General features: G+C 34.5%; 1 protein-coding gene across 4 annotated transcripts in view; it reads left to right on the top strand.

Annotated features, from left to right (window-relative positions):
- Positions 1-25,839, top strand: part of CSMD1 (CUB and Sushi multiple domains 1) — a 1,072,055-nt gene that overhangs the window by 219,559 nt on the left and 826,657 nt on the right. For all 4 annotated transcript variants that reach the window (XM_086876027.1, XM_086876026.1, XM_086876028.1 and 1 more), the window contains exon 2: positions 3,266-3,482. In XM_086876027.1, the coding sequence (XP_086732153.1) occupies positions 3,266-3,482 (217 nt within the window). The remainder of the gene's footprint in view (positions 1-3,265; positions 3,483-25,839) is intronic.

Genomic DNA, 25,839 nt, shown 5'->3' with positions numbered 1-25,839 from the left:
GGTGACTGCACATCTTGTGAAAAATGGCAGTATTTATTTTGTTATTTGACAGAAAGCTAAAGTGAAATGTATTCAGTGTATTCAGTGATATTCACTCTACATTCAGCGCTTTAGTAGAACTACTTAATCTCTGCTAATATTTTTTAACGTTTTCCTGTTATGTTTGTCATCTTTACATTGATGCTTCTTTCTTCTCTTCAAATACACATAAGAAACAAAATAATCTTAGTTATACCATCAGTGTAATCTTACTGGTCTGTGGTGTCTCTGCAATCAGAAACTGCATTATTTCTTGTGGAATATTGTATGCTCATCTGCTATCTAATTTGCTGCTACCTGTCACCCTAAGTCTCTTTGTTCCTGTTCTCCAAGTATATACTCCACTGAATCTCTCTTAAGTGGTTTGATGCTGAATTTACACCTTTGAAGAAGTGTACCATTTGACATATATTGACATATATTTACATATATTGACAAAATAGGTATTAAATAGATAGCAGCTGGATTATTTTTTTTCCTACATTCTGCTCTGTTAACATGCTTGTGTCTTAACTAGGCAGGGACAGACTTAGAAGATGTGTTTTCTTAAAACCTCTTTGAGTATTGCTTACTTCAGAACCAAAATCTCCCTTGAAATTGTGTGTATTCAGTAATGAGTTTTCTGGGAGTTAACTGTGTATTAAATGTCTTCTATGATTTTTACTGTTTTTTTTTTTTTTTACTGAACACTAAGTAAATAAGTATATATTTATATATGCATATAAAATTAAGAACAAAGCTAAATAGCATTTCACAGTAATCATTTTTCTTTATGATTCTCCTTTGCCTCATGTTTTCTTGGGTGAAAAGGGAATAGGCAGTATGTGTGTGAATAGTTTCAGAACTGGCAGAATGATATACACAGGAGACTAAAAGAAAAGTGGAGAAAAAAAGGACTCTGGGCTGTAAGAAATGCTTAATTTAAACAGTGATAAACATTTTCTTCCTTATTCCTCATTAGAGTGTGTTTATTTTCCAAAATAATAATGCACAATAACCTGTATCTACAGATAGGAGTACAAAACATCTTTTGGAATAAATCTGGGAGCAATCACTGGCAGTTACAACAACTTCTGAAAGTAGGTAACAAGCATCTGTGCAAGGAAACTGCTAAGTTATGGCCATGTGGGGGCTGTGAGAGTTCACTTACTACCCCAGCAATATGGAGTTTAAAAATAAAAGTTAATAAAGTTTATATTATGAACTTTATAACCATATTACTATAAAGTTAATAACGCTTAAAAATAAAGGTTAATAAAGTTTTGCTTTAAGCCATCTCCGGGGTTCCCAAAGAGATTGGGGACATAATTTGCTTGTCTCCATGGATGTCAGAAATTTAGTTAAGATACTGCATTTACATATGCAGTTACATATGGCGTACTATATTCTTTATACACTAGAATTACAAATTTCTGCTCCTAAAATGGGGTTCTGTCTTTGACAGATTTTAGATGAATTGCTAAGATGCACTCCTTATTCAGTGCAAACCCTTCACACCCGAGCAGTAGGAAGGCTGCTGTGCGGCACAGCTTTCAAAGAGGGATACTTGACTTACTGAAACCAATGCTGGAGACATGAAGTAGCTGGTTAGAGTAACAGGGTGGTGGGTTGTCACTGTAATTTCCCTTTTCTGTTTTCAGAATGTCAGTTCTGTAGTAATTAAATTATTTTAAATTGTTTGTGGCATTTGTATGACATTTCCCCTGTGGTTGTAGGAAGAAGGATACAACGTGTCTGCAAGAATGCTGATAATTTTTAGTGAACAGTATATAACTGAAACATTCATGCTAAGTTCATGGTGTAGTAGGTTCCTTCTTTGCAAATGTTGGATAATAAGATGTCTTATTAAAGTGATTCAATGATAGGTATACCAGAAAAGATTTTCATTTTAAAAGTTTCCTGAATCCCCACAGCCTTTTTATCTCTTCATTGGAGTTATTATATTTGAAATTTAGTAAAAAATGATTACTTGTAAGTTCTTTAGTTTTAGGAGCAAATCCCTTTTATTAAATCCATCTTATTAAGATTTAGAAACCTCCCACAAGAATTTGACAGCTCTTCTCTGAAAGATCCAGTCTTGAGAGACCTACTGCTGGGAAGTTAAAAACAAAATTGCAGTCAGAAATACTCTTCTACTTTAGGTATAACAATAAAATGTGGGATAATACTTGTTCTGAAGTGCTTAAAATGCATATAATAATCCAAGCATTACAGTCCACAGAATGTCCTTATATTTTTCTCTGTTCAAATATTTCATTAATGTTTTTCAGAGTCAGTACAATTCTTGTATGGGTGATTAATAAAATCAAGTAGGAAACTAGCAATTGTGTGCACTGTAAGTCAAGGTTTCTTGCTGAGGACTTCCTGTTAATGAGCTATCATGCTTTCACAAAGTCTGTAGGATGTACAAACCAGGTACAAAAGCCTGCTGAGTAAACCCTTAGTGTTATTTTTTGAGAATAACAAAAAAACCAAACAACTAAAAGCAAACTAAACAAATCACCCCACTCAAAAAAATCGACCAACAAAAATACGAACAAACAAAAAAAACCCCAAACAAACAAACAACACCCCTCCCAAAACCCCAAAAATCTCCAACCAACCAACCCATCAAAAATATCAAACAAACAAAAAAACCCCACTTTTCTTATCACAAAATACATGGAACTACAAATGTACCACAGAAATTTTCCTGTGCTTTTAAAGTATAGAAATCTTGATGTTAGTTGCAACAGAAAGCATAATAAATGTGTCTACATTTTTCTCTTCATATTAAAGTAGGTTTCAGAACATCAGAAACTCTGATATTTTAGTACTTATATAGAAACTTTTAAAACGGCATTTGCCAAAAAGTTTTGAACACTCTCTTGCCATTAGAACTGTCAATCTGTTGATTTTATGGCATTAAGGCTAATGCAGAAATTTCACATTTGAATGAATAAGTCATACATTGTTAACACTACAGAACCTTAAATAATGATTCACTGCATAAAAAGATGTAAAGTGTCTCAGAAAATCCGCCTCAGAAAATGAGGTTTCTTAATCCAAAGGGAAGAATGGTGTAAATGCAATTTTTGTATTGTGCAATACACATTTATTGGTGTAAATGTGCTGCTTGCAATCTAGAAATTTTAAAATTAAGTTTACATATAAGTGTCTATATGAGAATATATACTGGGTGATGGAAAAGAAAACCAACTTCAAATTTTCCTTTTTTCTTTTTCAGGTCAGAACTGTGGAGGCTTAGTACAGGGACCAAATGGTACTATAGAAAGCCCTGGATTTCCTCATGGTTATCCAAATTATGCCAACTGCACATGGATCATTATCACAGGAGAGCGTAACAGGATACAATTGTCATTTCATACTTTTGCCCTCGAGGAAGATTTTGATATTTTGTCAATTTACGATGGACAACCACAGCAAGGCAATTTAAAAGTGAGGTAAGATACCTTTTTTCTTTCCCAATTTCTTTCTGTCTGTCTCTTTACCTTTCTTTCTCCTTCCTGAGTGTATGTTCTGATAATATGTTAGAACATATATTGTGTTTCCTTGGTTCATCCCCCGCCAAGAGGTCAGTAGTGCTCCAGAATATCCCAGAGAAAGATGTTAATCCAAATTTTAGATTTTTATGGCCCCAGCTTGTGTATCAGTATCATCAGTTGTATTTAAAATTTTCACGGTCCAAAGTCAGTTTTGGTGAAGGCCTGAGCACAGATGCATTCCACATTTCAGTATATTAGTTTTATTTTTCTGATGGTGGAGTCTAGGTTTTGCCAAGAGTTTCTTTCTTGAAGGCACCAGTCACCAGTTTTTGAAAGAACTTCTACTGAAATGAGTTCAGCTGTAAATTGTTTGACATTGCCAAAATTGAAATTCTTCTCCATGAAGCAGTTAGGGATCTTTAAAGGTCAGAAACTGGTGTATCTTATCTGTTCAAATACCACTGAGGTCATAAAATGGCTTTTCGGAAGCTTTTTGATCTTGAAGCTTTTCACAGCTTCAGGTATTGAAGTATTAATTTCATTGGTGTCTTGTTGTAAGTTCCTCAGTCATTTTCTGGATCTGGACTGCAGAGCTGGAAAGCGAACAGTGCTTTCAGTGCTCTCTGTCATTTTCTGTTCAGGCATGAGATTTATTGAGTGCTGTAAAACACTGCTGTCAGTTCTGTTGTCTGATTACCCTTTTACATGCTGCTGATTTATACTATAGTGCTAAAACAAATATGGGAGCATCACCAATTTGTTCTGCATTTTAGTGGGTATCATCACTAGATATTTTTGACAAGAACAATGTTCTGATTGATTGCTTACTCAGTTCAAAAAGTTCTGAAAACTTTGGAAGGTAGTACACAGCTACCACTTATTTAGATGCATAGTGTGTGGGCTTCATTTGTTGTACTTAACTGACCTTTAGTACTTATATCACCAGTATAAAGGGGAAATATTTCTTTTTTAGTCAAATGCTTTTATTAGCATTATCTAACATGCCTGCTTGATTTGTACTAATCTCAGTAGAAAATTTTTAAAGGAACAGCACCAATAAAGCAGATATTTATTTCTCATTGCTTCTGTTTGCCAAACAGTTACCTTCACAAATGTCATTATGAAGAAAAAAGCATTTGTTGGCTTTGCAGCATGCAGAGGTTAGCGTAGCAGAATTTGAATGACAGGTTTCTATTGACTTCTCATATGTCATACCCTTGTTGTACAAAGAACATTCACAGGTGTGCCCCTCTGCAGTTACACATTTCAAGACAATTCCTTTGGCAAATATTGGAAAATCACCATCTTGGTCTTTCAGCTGACAGCATGCAGATTCAAGAGAGCACCTTGGAAGTTCAGCTTCAGGGCATGCACTTCTTTTTCCCCATAGATAAAAATATTCCACTACATTTTGAGTAACTATGTTTCTTTACCCACCATGCAAAATCTGGAACTTTTCCTTAAAAATAGCTGTGTATCTATATCACCATCACAAACTATGACAATTAAGTAATACTCACTCCATATTTTGTATAGTATTTTTTCAGCTGCTACAGAAAAATTGAGTAAAAATGAATAGCACGTTCAACTAGTTTATTGTGCTGCCTGAAGGGCCTTTCAGTATGCTAAATGTGCACCACAGTACTTCCACTACTTATTGATTGAAAAATCAAAAAAAAATACAAACACATATAAAATATATTGAAATGATTAGGCAATCATTAGGAATAAAGTGGCTTAAGCCATTAGCGTGGAGAAAGAAAAGCAAAACAGTGAGTGATTAAATATATATGATCGTTGGTTAGTGCATTATTAAATGGTTATATGATAAATGTATATATTAGTTTAAGGAATAAATTACACCTGGTAGCAATCATAGGCTTTGGTAAGCTATAAGGATGTTGAGAATTAAGATATTAGTGGGAAGAAGAGAGTAAACAAAAGGTAAGGTACAAAAATGTTCTATTTTACGTCTTCCTATTTTCTAGAAAATATTCAACTAGAATTCTGGAATTCTATGTGATTCTGAGACATGGCCAAAATTGTCCTTAAAAGATTGTTACAGTGGCTTTATTTTTATCATAGAACAAAACCCAAGATTTTACATATAATATTATATATATATATATATATATATATATATATATATATATATATATATAATATATCATAATTATGTAATAATATATATTTATATATAGTGTGTCTATTTATATCTATATGCATATATTTCATCCAGGAGGGCAGCTGGGTTCTATCCATCTGACAAGCAGATCTGTGGAAAGGGTCCTGGTGGGCAGCAAGCTCAGTGTGAGCGAGCAGTGGCTGCTCCTGCAGAGAAAGCCAGCAGGGTGCTGGGCTCATCTGCAACAGCATCCCCAGCAGAGATAAACAAATCACTGTCCCACTCTGCTCAGGGCTTGCCAGGCCACACCTGGAACACTGTGTTCAGTTTTGCTCCCACTGTACAAAACAATGTGGACAGGCTGGAGAGGGTCGAGAGAAGGGCCACAGAGGTGATCAATGTCTGGGAAGTTTCCATGTGAGGAAAGACTGAGAGAGCTGGGTTTGTTCAGCCTAGAGAAGGGGAGACCTTGTCACTGTGCTCCAGGACTTAAAGGGTGGCTACAAACATGGAGACTCCCTTTCTTACAAGTCACTTGGAAAAAATTTGGGATATAGGGTACGAGTCACTTTTGGGTAGATTCCAAATGGACACACAAAGAAATTTTTTTTCACAAAGAGAAACATCTGCCATTGCCATAATCTCCCCAGGGAGGTGGTGGATTCCCCAGTGTGGGACACTTTTAAAATTCAGCTGGACAGGATGTTGGGCCATTTTATTTAGACTGTGCTTTTGCCAAGAAAGGTTGTACCAGATAATTCTTGAAGATCCTTCCCACCTGGAATTCTGTGACTATGAATCTGTGATATATAAAATAGGAAGTTTTAAGTCTAATGCCACCTATTTTGGTAATACTTTGTTGCGTGATGTATTCTTAATTCAATAAACAAATTTGAAGTTAGATAATTGACTTTGTCATATATTAGAACCAAAACAAGTATTTCAGTTCTACATTATTGAAAGAAACTTACATTAAAGCAAAAATATTGCTTTATCAGCTGATGGAGAAAGATACTTCCTTCATGGCTTCTCCAAGTGTTACTTAGTTTACTGCAGCCTAGCTAATAATATAATAGATGCTGCTTCTTATTACTCATATCAGTTGAAATAAACAGTTTTGTTTTAATGGTGCAGTAATGCATATGATGAAAGTTGCTAATGTAATGTAATAAAATACAGCTTACCAAAAACTTTCTGACAAGAATATATAAAATGTGTGCTTAATAGCAATATATTCCCTTTGCTTTCTTGAATCATGCAGCAATAATAGGAATTAAATATGAATTATTCACAGTATTCACTTTTCCCTGTCTCCATCAAGCAATAAACCATATGTATATTCTGCACATCATAATCCAAGCATAGAGGTCAAACTTAAAGTCTGCTCTCGCTTGCTATTAAACCTCTTTTATCTTAAGCAAACCATGATTTATCATGCATGCAACATTTTCATTTTTTTTTTGTTTGTTTTTGTCCTGTTTCTTTGGTGTTTATTATTTGATTGTTTCTTCAGAAACCATTTCTGTCTTCCGTCTCTCCAGGGTCAAGAGAACAGTGAAGCAATGATGGGGTGATTGACTTTTCTACAGAACTGCTGACACTGCAGCAGCAAGAGCTTTGTGCAGTTTCAAGTTCTTATTTCTTATTTCTTTCCTCATGAAAATGACATATGTAATTTTTTTTTTTAACTTTTTATTGCAAATCATTTCCTACAAAGTATAGAAGACATTTTTTGTTTGAGTGAGCTGGTAGTTGTGAAGAAAAGAATGTAGATTACTATTTTAGCAATTTTCCAGCTGAAGCTTGCCTAGAACACAGCACAAAGTAACAGGCTGTTGTTCAAATTTTTAAAACAAGGTTATTGAATAATTTCAGCAGAACATCCTGGTATTTCATATATCTGTAGGAAAAGGAAGGCGATTACTGTATATTATACAATTATTGATGAGTTCCTGCCAGTAGACACACCAATCAATTACTACTGTTCCCATTTTTATGTTAGTCATAGAATCACAGAATAAAATACAGAATTGCTTGGGGTTGGAAGAACATTAAACATTACAACATTAAAGATCACCTAGTTCCAAGCCCCTGCAGTGGGCAAGGACATCTTCCACAGGACCAAGGTGTTCAAAGCCCCATCCAAACTGAACTTGAATACTTCAGGGGTAGTGCACACATGGCCTCCCTGGGAAACCTGTTCCAGTGCTTCAAAACCCTCTTGAGGAAAATACTTAACATCTAATTTCCTAATAGCAAATCTAGAGCTCCTTTTTTTCAGTTTAAAACCATTGTACCTTGTCCTGTCATTCTTTATGGTATAAAAAGTGCCTCTTCCTCCTTTTTATAAGTCATTTTCTTCCTTCCCTTGAAGTACTGGAGGCCACATTGAGGTCTGCCCCAAGCCTTCTGCAGTCTGAACAACCCCAGCTCTCTCAGACTGTCTTCATTGGAGAGGTGCTCCAGCCTTCCGATCGTCTTTGTGGCCCTCCTCTAAATCAGATTTTTCTTAGGTTTTTCACTTATTAATGTATTAGGAAGAGAAAACTTTTGTAGTACAGGGCTAGAATGTGATTCATTATACATTACATAGCTGTTTAAGGAAAGAAAGCAAGAAAGCTATGACCTGATCAGCTAAATGCTGACAAATAGTTTCTGCCAATGTGAAAAGAGCATGCAATGGGAGGAAGATAATTTATGTGGGCAATACTGACAGGTTCAAACTCATATTTAGAGTGTTGTTGGTTTGCTTTCTTTTTCTTTCCCCATCTGGGGTTAAAAGGTAAAATACCTATTCCCAAAATTTTAGCTTCCCAATTCAAAATCATAAGCTTTCTGATTTTGTTGGCAAGCCTACTTGCTAAAAAGATTTAACAAAAGTTGTATTGAATATAAAGTCAAATAAGGAGACTTCTTGTTAGCAAGCCAATTATTTGCCAATTATTATAGGACATATTAATTACATATTTTAGACTGATACTAAATGATGTCTAACTACAAAAGATTTTTTTTTCCCTCCAAAACCATGAACTCCCACCTAAAGAAATCTATTTCACATTTAAGGAACTATTATTTCTTGGGAAAAAAAAAAAAAAAAAGATATTAATTTAAGAAGGCAAAGCTGTGCATGAACATATACTGTAATATTCTTCATTGGTTATTTAAAGCTTTTTTTAATGTAGTTGTTTAAGTCAGCATGATAAGATGCATATGAGACTCACCATAGTAAAACAGTTAAAATGTAGCTGTGCTCAATTTCTTTGTCCTCTTGGAGGCAGATCTGTTTTTTCATCTGAAACTGGCGATAGTATATCTTCAAAAAACACATCAGTGTTGCTTCTTTGCCTCTTCCATACTTTTGAAACTGAACATGTATATGTGTCAGCAGTGGTTTGATGCATTTGTATGTAGTACCGCAGTATCAAAAGCATTACAAGGATTTAGAAGATGAGAGCTGGGATATGGTTCCAAAACAGACAACTTTCCAAATAAACAGGTGATAGTAATAACTCAATTACTGGTTGTATAAGGAATTTTTATTCTTAAATTAATTTTTGATATTTCTGCCTTTTACTTTATGCCATCTAAACATGTATTACACATACAGAGTGCATTAAGCAGTTTTATATTAGTATTTTTGCATCTTCCGTTATGTTGAAAAAGATAAGTCTGTTTCATTTTAAATGATAAATGTTGAATTGACATGATTATGTACCGAAGCCCTGCTGATCAGCATTCCTAAATACTGTGTATACAATAATTATTGCAACTGGCTTTGGTCAGACATCAGTCCCTTCCCTTTGCTTATACTGTGACTGAAAACTATTAATTAAATTACAGCCATTGCAAATTTTAAACTGGACTTCACAAGGAGAATAAAGTCTAGTTGTCAAAATCTTTCCCCTTTTGATTTGTTGCTCTACATCTTATTGTGGGATTTTCTATAATTTCCGTGTAACTGTGGTAGATAGCTTCTTAACTAGTACATAACCTGTGTGCTATGAAGAATTTTTGATGCTTGTTTTAGAGAGGAAAAACATATTTTAAATGTTAACTGTCAAATTAAAGGGGACCAAAAAACTTTTATAAAAATGTAGCAATCATGTAATTAGGTTAAACTGCGAATCATGTTCTCTTAGTGTCATCTGGTAATTACCTGATCGCCTTAACTGAGCCTTGTGATTATTGATTATATGATCACAGTCTGGTTTTGGATCACTCTGTGCTGGACAGGGATGTAGTGATCATGTGACAGGTAGAACATCAGAAATGTTCATGCATTTGAGGGGAATTCTGCAATCCCTTATTTCTAAATTTCTGCAGTGGAAGTTCAGAATCCTCTTCTTTGTCATCTAGTCACACACAATCAATTCCTCTTGTAAAACAAATTTTGTAGACAAGTGTTCTCGTAATCTTGCAGTTTCAAATATTACTTGGAGACTTTCCTCCGTTTTCATACTGTTCGTGTTCACAAGAGTATCTGCTGACATTATTAGGGGCTTTGGAATTTGACAGTTATGTTTTTCCCACTTACTTAAATCTAAAGTATACTCCTGCTGGCATCCCAGATTATTCCTGTGTTCATACTTGCATTTGAGAAAAAACTATGTATTCTCATCTCCATTCAACTCAATGAATTTATTAAGAATGCTAACTAGCCAGTGGCTGACTGAAGCACGTATAATAAGACTGACTGATCATAAAGCAATTTGAAGTGAAATTTTGATAACAGGCCCAATACAAACCAGGCAGGCAAGGAATAGCACTCTTTAAACCTTCTCTTCTGTCTACAAACCTCATTTATATGTTTCTGTCTTTCAGAAAAAAAAAGGTAATTTAAAAAATAATCTTTTGTTTAAGTCCCACACCCCAAACACACACATATATGCACTGCCACTTTTTTTTGGAGACATTTGCTTTCTGGGCTGTGAGAACACAATGCCAAGGCATGTCCAGCCTCTCATCCACCAGTATGCCCGAGTCCTTCCTGTCAGGGCTACTCTCAATTGTCTAGCTGAGACTGATATCAGGGCTGCACCATCCCAGGTGCAGCATCCTGCACTTGGGCTTGTTAAACCTCAGGAGAGTCTGGTTTGTCTTAATGACATTACATCCTTCAGGTGTGTCAACAGGAGCACACAGCTTGGTGTCAGCTGCAAGTTTGCTGAGGGTGCACTCTATCCCCTTGTCTGTCTCAATATGATTATCCTTTACAACAATTAACAATTGTAACAGTTTGAGGTTTTGAGAGTATTGATCAAAAGTAAAAATGAGTCAAGATCATTGCTTTGTTCATGGTGATGAAGTAATGAGGTAGAGATTCCCAGAACTGTGCAGAGACCATGTGTTCCCAAATTTAAAGATGACAGACATCCTTAGTCTCATAGTTTATAAAATTTCCATCATAAAATTGATTAAAATTCCATATTAGTAATACGGGGATTTTCTTTGCATTTAGTAAATGCATACATTTCTGCATGTGAGAAAATTAATCAGATATTAAAATTAAATTAATCGGATATTGTGACAATGAACAAAACATTTGTATACCTTTTTGAAATTCTGCCTTTTTTCCACTAATGGGAAGATGGTTGCCCAATATCTAATAGAAGAAATTACGATAACTGGTTTTTTTTTATTATGGAGGGCAAATACTGTGGAAATCATTGATTAGGAGCATAATTTCAAGTATCCAAAGAGGAGAAGTTATTGGTGTGTTACAGAAAGCCAATGAGTTTCAAAGAAAATTGTTTTTAAAGGTAAATATTCCTATTTTAATGACAGAAGTGTTAACTAGGGAGAACAGTAATAAACAAAATCATGTTTCTAATAAAGTCCAAGGTATTTGAGCAACCTGGTCTAGTGAAAAATTACCTGCTCATGATGGGTTTGGAACTGGATGATATTTAAGGTCTCTTTCAACCCAAATCATTCTATGATTCTATGAGTACTTTGGAGAATTAGTTCCACAGGCTTTTAGTTAGAGCACAATTCTTGTGTGCTATTAGATATGTGAGACAAACCTGTCAGCCAAGTTAGAAAGTATCAAGGGCAGTAGGAAAGTAATCATCCTTTCACACAGTGAAATCATCATTTCACAACCAATGTAGTGAAATAAAGGTTTATTTCATTCTTCCCACATTTGCTTTTTTATGTTATGTCTTTCAGAATCCTAATGCCAGCCAACAAATGATGTAGTACATTAGTTAGATTGCTAAATTTTGTTCAAATTATGAATTTAAGTAGTGGTGTTGTGCATATATCAAACATCATACCAATCACTTTTATGTTGCACGCCATTTTATATAATATTTATAATAGGAAAGAGTTGTTTACAAAATGTATACCTTCTTAATTTTGCTTTATCTTGAAAGAGGAAAAGTACTGAAAAATGTTTCAAAAAAATTCAAAGTAACCTTGAAATTTCAAGCAGTGTCACTGAATAAGCTTAACAACACTCTGTACAGTAAAAGAATATGTTTTTTGGTTAAGACCTAGTGTGCAGTCCTTCAATAAATGTTCCACAGCATACAGAATGTGAGGCTCTGAGAAGCATGGCATTTAACAAGAAAACATCTCTCAGCCATAGCTTCATATTTTTTTCCTGTAGAAATCATTCAAAATGGATGGAGAAAAGGCTCCCTTTTCTTATAAAGATAAAACACCAGGCCATTAAAACACCAAGCCATCAAAATTTCCTTTGTGTGCTACAAGCATGAAAGAGCAAATTGAGCATAACAAGTAAACACAAGGATCATGAATAAGATTTTTTGTTTGTTTGTTTGTTTCTTTTTAATGTTTTAGGGCCTTTAGCCAAATATTCTAATATCATGCTGTGTGAAAAAGATGTTGGTTTCTCTGCTTGCTGTGAGATGTTCCAAGTTTGGAAGAAACTGCCACTCTGAAAAAAAATGATGAAAGAATACATTAACATGAATAACTCAACGCTTTCTAGTGAGAAAAGAAAAGCAAGTTATTTACATATAAAATGAAAAAATTACACTCCATCAGTGAATGAGTATCTAATATCAGATTGAAATGGGGCCAGTTTTGGGCTGGTGCATGGGAAGTTAGCATGTGAATTCCTAACTTATAATGAAGTCAATGGCAGCATTCAGTCTACAGTGACCTAGCATTGATGACACTGAATGGAAACAAATAGATGCAATTGTGTAGCAAATTGAATTTCAACCTTGATAACAGTTAAGAATCTTATTAACAAGGACTAAGATTTTCAGTGCGATTTTAGAGGAGGTGTAAATAAGACCTTGTAAAAAGAGCAGAAACTATGGCTTCAATGAGAAGTTCCCGGCTCCAGCTTTGGATTGTGACAGCGACTGTGCAGCAGTGACTGAAGTTAGAAAGGCGCAAAGATCAGTGATAGTGCCATTCTTTTCCCATTGTTCCCAATCTCCACAGCTGATCTGTGTCTTACTATTTCTTTTCAATCCAAGGTTTCTTAAAGTTTTTGTCTCCATCTACTTATAATTTCTATGGAAATTACTTCCATATAAACCTGGGATTTGTATGGTCCATTTTATGTTTTACCTAGCTCTTTTTCCTGGTCTTATTTCAAATTTCCTACCCATGATCTTTCCACATCTGCCAAAATAAAACTTGCCTCATACACTTACAATATTTGTAATTTTTTTAGAAGACAGAATCTTGTAAACATGAGTGTTATGAATCAATACTTGAGAGACGTGTAGAACTGGAAAGTTAATGCATTTGAGTGGACACAAAACAAGTCTGTGCAACTGCATATTATAGGCAACTATGCTCTTTTTTTAAATTCCAAGAAGCCTAGGATTTAGTGACCCCCAAAAAAGCCAAAAAAACCCCAGATCCCATAGACAAAAAGAATTTTTCCTGCAAAGAGTCACAAGAGAAAAAAAGATCTTCTACAAACTAAGCTTTCAGAACCTTTCTTTATTTGATTGTTTACTCCAAATATGACACTTTGGAGGGAATATAAAATCACAAAACACATATGAAAACAACAGTGATTTGAATGAGTATCATTTGAAAAGGGGCCAGTTTTGGGCTGGTGCATGGGCAATATATGTAGATGTGGACTGTAGGGAAGGTCTAGTTTAATGTATCCAAAGCACTAAAAGGACATTTTTTTTCTACTTCAAACAAAATCATAATAGAAGAATTCTATGAGACAAATAGAAAACCGCAGCCAGGAACTCTGAATCCCCTTTAAAACATTGCTTCTGAAATCCAGATTTCCAAATGTTGCACTTCTCACACTCCTAAGGTGAGCAAGAGCAGAGGAAAAGAAGAAGAGTATGTGTTGTAGTTGTCCTAGGACTCCATTTATACTACAGATCATCAGCAATATACCATGCAGTGCTATGTTTCAAGATTCAAGTTGCTTTCTTCAAGCCCTACAGCAGTGACAAATAAGGGGTGTAGTTCCAACAGATTTAAGAAAATAACTTACCAAATAATAAAATAAATAAAAATGAAAATTATATATATAATAAATCAAAAATAAAAATAAATTTATAAAATAATTTGTGCAATGATTGAATTATATATTTTAAATTTTAAAACAAAGCACTAATTTCTAACTTCAAAATAAAGAATACAGTGATTCATTTTAAAAAAGCCAGTTTTCAGCTATCAGCATATTTGGCAACTTTTTGCTATCTGTTCAAGTTTGCTTTCACAGTATAGTCTTGTCCTCATTTATTTATCCTTGCTGCAACCATTAGTCATAGGTTCTCTCATTCTTTTCATAAAGACCTTGCCAAAAGGAAAGCTTGTGAACTTCAGCATTTCAAGATGTAGAGCACAGAAAGGAAAAGTTATTTTAATATTGGGCCTTAATTATCAGTACTGTTCCACTATTTTCTCTCTGTGTTTTAAACTCTCTGTCTTGTCAAAAATGGAGAAAGGATTTTTTTCTGCACACAGTCTCAATAAGTCTTTGTAATCTTATAAGTTCACAATAAAGGTGATAATTCATCTTCTCAAGAAGAATGTGTTAACACATTCTTGCCAATAAGCTTTAGTTACCTATGCTCAGAGTTTTCGCTTGAGTGTAGGAAGATCCTGCCTAAAAAAAGTATGAATGTGCTTAGCTAAAACTTTGGCTAAAGCTATCTATTTTGTTTCATGGCAATGCTATTTTAGGAACCAATTTATGACTTTGAAATTATTTATTTTTTCTAAATTCACATATTTAATATAACTAGAGGCATTTGACATCACATTATGGAAGTAAATTATGATGTATGTACAATATTGATATGAGCAGTTTGAATTTTTGAATATACAATTTGAGGTTTAATTATCATAAAAAATTTACATAATTACCTTATTCTTGATTTTTCAAGTGGATAGTTGTAAAGATTAATCTCATAAAACATCTTTGCCTGTTTTAATAGTCCTTACTGTCAGTATTTGCATGCTATATTGATTAGTATGAAGGTTCAATAAAGTTTCTTCATTGCAGAGTTGAGCTAAAAAGACTTCAACTTGTATTGTATCACCTCTTTCAAATTTTGTATTTGAAATCACTTAATTGGTCAGGCATTTCAGTAGTTCGTAAAATTGTTTTTAGTTTGAGGAAAAAAAGCCCTGAAATAATAAATCCCTTACCCAATGTAGGGTATGATACATTACTTAATGAATGCACCTTGAAATCACATGTATCAGAAATTCAAATTTAAATTGCCTGAAATATGCTTGGTTGGTGTCATTTTAACTCAATCTAACTCCTGTTTTCCTCAAATAATAAACATTTTATACTCTTCCTATCATTTAGTGTGATTAAGCAAAAGTTTCAGTCAGTCAGGTCTTAGAAGCAGTCTTAGAGCAAGAGATCTTTCTGTTTTTTAAAATATCACTTAATCTCTGTTTTATTCTTTGTGAAAAATAGTGTTTTCATTAATAGGTGTGTTCTCTTGCTAAATGCTGAGAGATTGTTAAGTGCCAAGGAAGGTGTAGAAGTATAGAATAGTATCACTGTTTTCCTGTGGCAAAAGGAGATCCCTTTTCCAGAGTCTTTACATTCCTTTGGTTTTTCAGAAACTTCAAATTGCTGGGTCTGCAAATCTGTATTTTCTGAGCATCTTTTAACTTTATTTATGTTTAATGGTTTTTAGAGCCCTGAGACCGTAATCCAAGGGAAGCAAGCTGCTAGCACACGTGGAGCTTTCCCAGCTCGGCAGTAAGGCAGTCTAGTATGTGCTAAATCAAGTCTTTTGTTTGTAATTGTAAAGACAGGTCCAATGAAGGCAGCTGTACTAACACTAAAGTGATGTTTATGGGCAATAAAAGACACACTTTTGATGTAACATCTCTTGGCTCTTTGAACAGAGGAAATAAAGTGGATATAGAGCAGGAAGTATATTACCTCAGAGAATGCACACATACAGCAGAGGCATTGGGGCAGGTTGTGGTGTGTGCTTGTGTGAAGGATGATGAAGAGACAAGTATGTCACTGGAAAATATCTTCCCATTGCCTCAGAGGGTCATGGAAGTGTTGCTCTGCCCTGCTACCTCCTAGTGTTGGCAGTACCCCCATACCACCTGAACATTTAATAGCAGAGCCAGAGCTTCTCTCAGATTTTCTGAGACCTTTCAGAAAATAGGTGAATATTTGGGTCTTGTGTTTCTCTTTACTTCCACCACAACTACTTCAGTCATTTCTGTTTCTTGCAGAAAACATTGTGAGATTGAATGAGTGCTCACACATGCTGGATGTGGACCCACTGTCTCAGGATTGGCTCTATGTTTTCTGTAATTCCAGACAGGCAAACTCATGTGATTTAGTTAATTAGATCAGTTTTATGCTGGAATAAATTTCAGAGTTCATACTTAAATAGTTTTCTTGTAAATACACAACTTACCTTTTTCTATGAGACAAAAATAGCCATTCACTTAAATTGGATAAACACCACCAGATGAAAAAAGAGGGTGACAGTGCTAAAAAAAAGGGGTTTTGAATTCAATAACCATACTGATAAAGTTACCTTTAACTGGAATATTAAACATCTCCACAATGATTTTGTTGGATGGTCATTTTCTGAATGAGACAGGAAACAAGGCAGCTTACATCTTTGGCTTAAAAAGTTTTAGTGAAATCCAGGTATAAGGTAAATAATGAAGTATATTACATCTAAACTGTCCAATTTCAGCATGCAAAATCGCATGCTAGAAAACAAAGTGTATTTGTTGAATAAAGAAAATTCCTCTTTCCCATCTTCATCCTTTTTACCCTAATCTTGACCATGACTTCCTTCTTCTGCTTTTTGCTCTTTTAACTGTAATTGTTTTCTTTTATTCTTATATGTAAATTTCTCTTTAAGTACTATGAGTCTAAGCTGAATTTACCTAATTTACCTCATTTACACTTGGCTTCCTCTTACTTGGGGAAAATTTACAACTTCTCTGATTCTATCTAGCTCCCTTGACCACCTCAAAGTGGAACACAAAAGTAGATTGCTTATATTTGGGCTCACCTTCCCAGAGAAATTAAGGTAAATTCAGGGGTGAATTTAGAGCATTCATTAGCTAGATTGGTGAGAGCACTTGGATTGCTCACAGGAGATTGAAGGCATTAGTTCATTGTGCCCACCTTAAGCACTGGCAGCATCCCATCCCCATATGACAAGTAGAGTCCAATTTACTTTATACAACTTCCAATTAGGTTGTGCTCAGTGTGGCATTGTGTGTTACTAAAAAGCTTCCTGCTGGTTCAGAGTGTGAGCAGACTACAGCTTTTAGATTTCTGCTAAATACCTCCATAGGTATAACTTCAGAGTGCCCATAGGCAAAGAAACTTACTCACTTCAAAAAAATAAAAATAAATTATCCAGCATTAAGTGTATAGTAAAAGTGAGAAATCAGTGAAAAATAGCTGGTATGCTTAATGTAATTGTGCATTAACATTTACTGGCAGGTAGATAGGTTTTTTGCATACAGTTTCATAGTGTGGTTTAGTTGATATATATCCTTGTTTAGACTGGAGAAATTGGCCCTGATCCTGCTCTCCCCCCAGTTCCTATGGGAATGCTGTGCCACATTGCCTTGCATAGCACAGTGGTGCAAGTAACAAACATGTGCAGTTTGCTACTGTCAAAAACCTCTTAGTAGTTCTTCTGTCTTTATTTAAATTCTTAAACAAATTTATAATGATTGAACAGAATGCCAGTTGCCAGTGTAATGTTGAAAGTGGCAAATGTCATGTGGTAATTTGAAATTAGAGACATGTGAAGCATTCTAGCTGGCTCATTCATCTTGTTATCCATATCCTCAATATTCAGTAATAGCAGTTTGCCTGCTTAGTGTTCTCATAAATTCAGAGAAAGTAGCATTAGGATAAGAAACAGAAGTATCAGAAATTACCTGACAAACAGATTTTCATTGGAAAATACTGGAAGTCATTTTACTTGGACTAACAAATTAACTTTGCAAAAAATACCCAAAGAAAGAAAACATCAGGAATTTCCTGCACATTGTGGTTCAAGACAACTTTTTAGGGCAGCCTGAGACAAATGTCATACTTCAACTTTTAAAAAGCTCTTAGTAAATTGGTATTGGAAATATGATTCCCACCAAAGAGTTTATTAAGTGGTGGGGAAAGGAAGATGTTCCTTGTTTACTGATTTTTTTAGCTTGTGAAATTTACAGCTTTAAGAAAATGGGTAGAATTTGTGTTGTTTAGAAGAGAATCAAAATTTGGAAACAAGGACACAGATAAGAAGCAGTAGCCAGGAGCAAAAGAAAAAACTTTGATAACTAAGCTAAACCTTCCATACAAGCCTCCTTCCCAAAGTAAGTGTAATTAAAAAAAAAAAAGAAAAAAAGTCCTCCTTGGATTATAAGAAACTTTTGCATTATCATGCAAGTTTTTATTAACCAATTTCATAAAGTTATGAAAATTTAACGTTATTTATGAACAGGATGTTCAAATAAAATATGCAAAATACACTTGAAATTAAAACATCTCACTATAGTAGGAGATGGAGAAGTATTTAAGCTGTGCCTGATAGTACATAAGGCAAGGCTTTTTCTATTACCTTTGCATCACAGTTCTGAATAATTATTCTTTTTGTGAAGGGACCTGTCAGAGTTCTCTCAGATCCATGGCTGTGCAGTGCTTTGAACAGAAGTGAATTGCAAACCTTCTTTACATTCTCATTTTCTGATATATTACATGGAAACTTTTGTTCTCCACTCTCTTCATGTGTAGAAAAAGGAGTAACAGAAGTACCTTCTTTCCTCAGCATTTGGTTTTGTTTTAAATCTTTGAAGTGTAAACAGAAGCTGCTTTGAAGTAAATGCTAAAAATCTACCTCTTTAAAGCAGGTAGATCTTCTTAGCTTTGGATTTCCTTATTAGTAATATAGAAGATGTTGTCAGGTCCCACTGATGTTTTATTTGCAGTGTTTCACACAACTCATGGCCTTTTTAATTTCATGATCACATTGAAGTGAAGCCAAACTGGTATCTTTCCTGTCTGATGGTGCTTTTTTTTTTTTTTGCTTGATAGATATAATTTTTTTACAAGTCTTTCATTTATATATCAGTGTTTCCTGATAACATTAACTTCCATAAAACATCATCACAGAGAGGAGAAATACCTGAGAAGTCACGTGTATGTGTCAGCATTTTTCTGTATTGTACTTCAGATGGGTTTATACCTTAGGGGTATTTTTTCAGTCTGGTATTCATTTACTTTTGTATTGAACTTTTGCAACTATTCTTGGTTTAAATACATTAAATCTATTTGATTTGGACAGTCATAGTTAACATGAGATTTATAGAACTGAGCTCCAGCAGTCTTTTCTTCCACATCATCAGTGGGATGTGGGACCTAGAAGAAATATCAATGTAATAGTCTATTTTTGGGTCACTGGACTTTGGAAGACAAACTTGAAGAAAATGGCTTGTAGCTGAATGACTTTGAAGTTCAAAGATACCTGAAAGCTTACTGCTTTTGTTAGCTGTCAAGAATATCTGAAGGGAGAACAAAAAAATGGCTGAAAGGAGAGGAGCAGGCAAAGACAGAAACTAAGAACCAGGGAATTTGAGATTTATTTCTGAATCCTTCCCTAAAATATTTTGTGATTTGAGAGATACCACAATTTTTTTTTTGTTTGTGTTTTCAATATGAAATACATGCTCAAGGTTTAAAAATTGATTTAAAAATCAATTTTGATTTAAAAATTTAATTAACTTTTTGTGAAATAACCTGTCGAATTAAAAGACATTTATATATAACACAGCTTTCATTTAGTCCTCTCAATGTATTTATACAGTGGCAGTGTAGCACAAGTACATAAAGGCTTTACATGGGCAAGAATCACTTTGAAAATCTGACGCAAATTCATAGTTAAATTGTATGTGGTCTCCAATGCAAGAAAGTGAGAGAAAGTGACAGCTGTCACACTATCTTAGAAATGGTGAGAAGCACAGCTTGACTCTCTTAGCTGCATTGTCCAAGAGAGCAAAGTTTATTATTCTTGATCTTCTTTTATAGACAGGTTAGAGAAGGTCCAAGAGGTAAAACTCTCGTTGGTCATTAAAGTAACACATCACCATCATTGGTTAAGTGGAACACCCCTTGGCTGTTTTCCTAAACAACACCTACAAAATTGATATCCTTTACCAAGGACTGTTTGGATTTTTCCTTATGCTTTGCCAGGCCAGAGTGAGAAGCCTGTGTGACTTAGTTTCACACAGGCTCTGTACTCTGCTTGCTTTTTGCATTTAGCATCCACAGACAGCAGCAAAAGAGCAGCATCCAGAGACATCTGAAATATCACTAAAGTTCCTCTAAAGAATTTTTTCCCTGCATTGTTTCTTTGCAGCTCTCCCAAGGGTATACAGAGTAGTTAATTATTGTGGAAAGAGAGAAGTTGTTTATGGAATACAAAATAGTCATTGCTTTATGGAAAAAAAGATATTGTCTAAAATATGGCTTATTGTCACTGTTTAATCTACACAACTCTGAAGAGCCAGTCTGGAAATCGTCCAGGAGTATCTATCCTGGAGTAAAATATTCCCATGTTAGCTTAAGGAAACAGAAACCTATTTAAAGATATCAGTGTCATAATCCATAAAATCATTGGTGAGATTTGCAAATAATAAGTTTTGATTTAAAGCATCAATATGTTCTGTTTTTTGATGGTACCGAATACCTCTATTGAGAAGGGATTTTATGGAAAATTCTGGACTTTTGAATTTTGAGACAAAATTCTACTACCACCTATAGATTTCAGGTGCTGACCGGTAGATTAACACACACTTTGAGAGAAATTATAAATATCATTATAACTTCTGGACCTGATTTTGGATTTTGACAGAGAATAAGAGATCAAGTTTCAATTCTGTGTTCTTCTTTAGGTATCTTTTATGTCTGTTGAAAACTTTTTTGTTGTGACAGGATCATGTATACTAAATTTATTTGATAAAATATTATGTACTTAGCTGCCCTTTGTTTTCTTTGCAACAAAGCTATATGGATTCATCTCACCTTAGTTGTAAATATTACATATATGGGAAACTGCTCTCTGGAATTGCTTAATTCCTCTGATTAAACAGACAGTGTCAATTCAGTGGCAAGCCTATTTTATGATTTAAACAGCTATGGTTAGGTAAGATGAATCTTAACAAAATGAATGCTGGAGGAAAGAACAATAGCTTGAAATAAAAGTTTAATCCTCAAATCTTGTGTTTGCATGTGGAGCAGTGTGGGATCCTGAGACAGAGATTTCTTGTACTTGTAAAACTGTTTTGTGATCCTGTGATTCTATAATATGGTCACTTAGTACCAGGGTAAAAGACAAAAAGGAAGAATACCTTTTTTCTGATAGTAGGTATATATATATTGGATTAAAATGTGATCTTAGAGGACAATACTGAGTTTCTATATTATCTGGCTTCAATGAGAATTTAAGTTTTGTGGATTTTGCCTCAGTTTTAGTCCTTTTACATCTAAAGTAAAACAACCCCAAACCTACATTTTTGCAACTACCTTCTTCCACAAATTCAAAAAAATTATACAAGTCTCTAAAGAATTTATTACACTAAAATTAGCTCTCAGCTCATGAGTTTAGGTTTCCAGTGTGGGAAGCAATGTTAGATCATTGCCTATTTGTAATCCTGCTCTTTCCCAAAATAAAATGTATTTGATTTATGCATTTACCTCGAGGTTTAGTAGGAGCTGTGAGTGCTGATGTATGTGTTTGGACAGAGCTGCATAGCAGCTTCTTTTTCTGATACGTGAGCCAGAGAAAAGGTTTCATCTGTGGCTGGAACACAGCCAAGGGTTGCATAGCAGCAAAGTCTGATACCCCTTTTCTTTCCCCAAACTTCCTTCACTTCATCCAGTGCACTGGGAAGCACTGACTGCATGTGAATGAAGGTTTGCCACAGGATGAATGAAGGTTACATTTTTTTCATACATGGTAGTGACAATGAGCTTCTGGGTAATAGTAGTAAAGGGACCACTTTACCACAAATTTTTTTGTATAGCTATGTTAACAGAGGCCATGTCTGTCCTTGTCTTGTAGAGTCAGACTTGAAGAAGAGATGACTGTCAGGCTGGAGGGTTTGGGGGCTTGGCTTTCTTTTTGTTTGTCCTTCAAGCTGCAAACTTGAACTTAAGTGCAAGACTATTCTAGAAGGTCATGGGAACATTTTTACTTTCATACTTTTTTTGACCAAAGTAAAATGCTCCTCTACTATAAGACATATTCCTATTTCAACTGTAGAACTTTTAAAAAACGGTATTTTTCTCAATAAATAGTCATGCTGTTCATTTTATTCTTTATGGAAATTGTATACTTCATTGATCACTGTCCAGAATTCCCAGTGATGATGACAGAGTTACCCAATTTTTAAGAAATTGGGTGCTGCCTGCACCAAAATTTACTTATAGCAAGCTGTATTAACAAAGATATTATTCCTCCTGCTGCCTCTATCTGTGAACTGACTGCTTTGCAAATGGCTGCAGTCTGTAGTGCTACTCTAGAATCAATGAATAGAGATAAAGAAGTGTTTTTGTTTTGATGATGAGTGCAAAGAAGAGAGGAAAACCAGCACAGACAATGCAGCATTGATTCAGAGATAGTATTCATTGCATTGCAGTTAATTTCTAATTGTTATGACTCATTTTGTATATTAGACTGAGTTGATGAATGTGCTTTAGAATCAGTTAATGAGTAGTGAATATATTATTTGGTAACACTGTTCACTGTATAGCTGGCAGAAATGTCACAATTCTGTCACAGTAATCAGAATTCATTTGTGACCTGGAAAATCGCATCTAGTGTCAAAATTCCTTGGGATGAGCACTTTGTATGCAGAGCTTTCTCTTATAACTCCACAGGATCAATTCTTAGAGAAGCAAAGTAACCATGTGCTTAGGGTGGCAGGTCTCCCAGGCACTACAGCTCATACTTAGTTTAAGCCTTCAAGATTAGGTGGCTTTCCAGTTGCAGAATTCTAGTTTTGAGTAACTGCATTTTGAATCAAGGGCTCTACACTTGCACACAGGGAACAGTGCTAGTAACACCCAGGTAACTTGGTGTTTTCAGGGGGAGTGTGTTTTTCTGAATTCCAGCAGCATCGGTTTTTCTGCTTAGGTGACTAGATCCCAGGACTTTTAGAATTAAAAAGATCTTTTCTATGTCAGAACACCTTCTTTAATGGATATATTTTGAACTCACATAAAAAATGAGATTTTTTTTAATTCAACTCTATTTCCAAAACATTGTCTGACTTAGTCAAAAGAACAATTCACCAACTTATTCACTGATAAGAGTGGATTCTGTAGTTGAAGATTTTCAACCGAACCTTTTTTCTTCTGATCTGTGGCAATGAATGCTGCTTGTTTCTAACAGGTGACCAGCAAAGCTTAATTTGTAATTGCTTCTTTTTGAACTGTGCCAATACAGAATTTTATTTAGGAATCCTATTGCTGAGTTCTAGCTAGATCAGAACACTCAACTTTTCTTTGATCATGAATTTGCTTCTGTGATAGTGACAGCAGCCTACAGTCGAAGTAAAAAGATTCACGGAGGTCTTTAAATTACTTAATTTAAGAATAGGCGAGTATGGACATAATAACTTTAAAACTGGACATACTAAGTTTAAAATAATAGGCTTCATTAAAAACATATTTACTTAAGAGCACTGTGTAATTGAGCAGCTCTCCATGAAAATTGTTTTACTTTTTTAAAAAGACTATGTTATGTACAAGTGATTGGAAAACCAGGGATATATACTTAATATTTTTGCAAACAATATACTTCAGACATAGCTGTTCTGTTCTACTTTAAACTAACAAAGATCTATAGTTTAGGTTCTCATTACTTTTTTTTTTTTTCCCCCTTTCTCTTGGTAATTTAACAGTTCTTAAATGGGAGTGCAAAGGTGATTTAATCCAAATGTAGTATTACACCCTTAAGGTGACCTGCTAAATGTGACAATCTGATTGTTTGTGCTCTAAAGAAGTATAACTGTATAGATAAGGAGCTGTAATAATTATAAAGAGCCTACAACAAAAGTCATTATGGTGTCTTTTATCACAGTAACAAGAACAGAGACTCAGTAGTGCACAGTGTTTAATTAGTTTGTTATGTACAAGTAAAAAACAAGGATATTAATACAACAATGATCATAAAAATCATATTAACATTCAGGCTCCTACAGAGACTCCATTAACCTTGACTAAGAGCTGTCAAAGCATATGCCAAGTTCTCTTCCTTTCTAGACAAGGGAACAGATTAATTTTACTCTTGGATGAAGTATCCCACTGCTGATGTGAAAACAAAACCACAGCTCCTGTGTTTCGATTGGTGGTACAGAGATCAGGTACACTGCAACAGATGGACACCTAGAATACCATGGACATTGGAGTCAGCAATTGCACTAAGTGAAACTTAACTGCATATTGCAATGCTTCTTAAGATGCTTTCAGGGAGCACAGGGACTGCAAAAGGCTTTATGTAAAACTTCAGAGTTTGTTCTTTTATCAGAGTAGGAGTTAAGTTGGGTGAATAAATATTAATAAACCCAGTCTTAACTAAGGACCCAAGCTAGTAGAAAAAGAATTTTCTCTTCTTTAGAGTAACAACTAAGAGAATTATATCTGCCTTGGCAATCATATCTAACATATGCCTTGGAATTAAGGCTAAGCCAGTGTGAGTTTTGGGGTATTAGCTGATGTTCTCTTTTAATATTTTTTTATCATATAAGCTTTGTAACATAATTTCACAGAAAATGCTGTCCCATCAAATAATTCTTGAATTATCTATTTTCTTTTTAAAGACAGTGCAGCTCTATGTGTTTTGGGGGATTTTTAACCATCTACTGTTTTCAGAACTGATTTATTATTTCAAAATGTCAAAGCCTATAAAATATTTTCGTTATTTTTACACAAAACAACTTTCTAAACAAGCAAAACAAAAACATTCTTTTTGCTGCTTCTAGTGTACACCAAAAAAAGTTGCTACATTTGACTAACTTTTTTCTCAGTAGTCACGAATTTTCTCTAATATTGCTTGTAATTTGAAGCTCTTATAAGTTTAAGCAAGGGTAAGAAGGCAATTTTCTCCTGTGAGGTGGTTTTATAAAAGGAATATAGAATGTAGCATTTTACTATTTTTTAAGAGATTCAGTTTTGTGTTTATAGATCTTCATACACTGAATAGCTTCTTAATTTCTGACAAAAGTAAACATATATTATGAGTACAGATTTTTTCTGAAATGTTTTCATTAAGGCATGGTTCAATAAAAGTTATTAATTTAAGAGAGAGAAGAAACTCCAGGGTGCTGTGTTTATTTGAAAGAAGTTTCCTGTAGCAGTTTCTTTGTTCAAAATGTTTTCGAGAGGAGACTAAATACTGCACTGCTCACCCTACAATTATATCTCTACTTTTGGCTGCTAAAACTTCTCTCCACAAAGTCTAGAAATGCAAAAATTGTTCTTTAACACGTATCACTCTTGCTGAAACATCAGCCAAACAACATGACCTTCCTTCTAGTCTTCTAAATAGTTTTTGTCATCCATCTACATCTCAGTGATACTTCTGCTTTTCAGAAGAAGCTTAAAATATTACAGCTTGTCATAAAACTGACAAATAATTTTCCTTTGTACTGACAGTTATAGGAAGTATGAGATTCTAGACATCTCCATGATGGTGTGAAAGCAAAGGATTAAAT

Source organism: Cyanistes caeruleus, chromosome 2, assembly GCF_971803275.1.
Source record: "Cyanistes caeruleus chromosome 2, bCyaCae1.hap1.1, whole genome shotgun sequence".
Classification (NCBI taxonomy): domain Eukaryota; kingdom Metazoa; phylum Chordata; class Aves; order Passeriformes; family Paridae; genus Cyanistes; species Cyanistes caeruleus.
The sequence above is the reverse complement of the archived record's forward strand: the minus strand, read 5'-3'. Positions and strand labels throughout refer to the sequence as shown.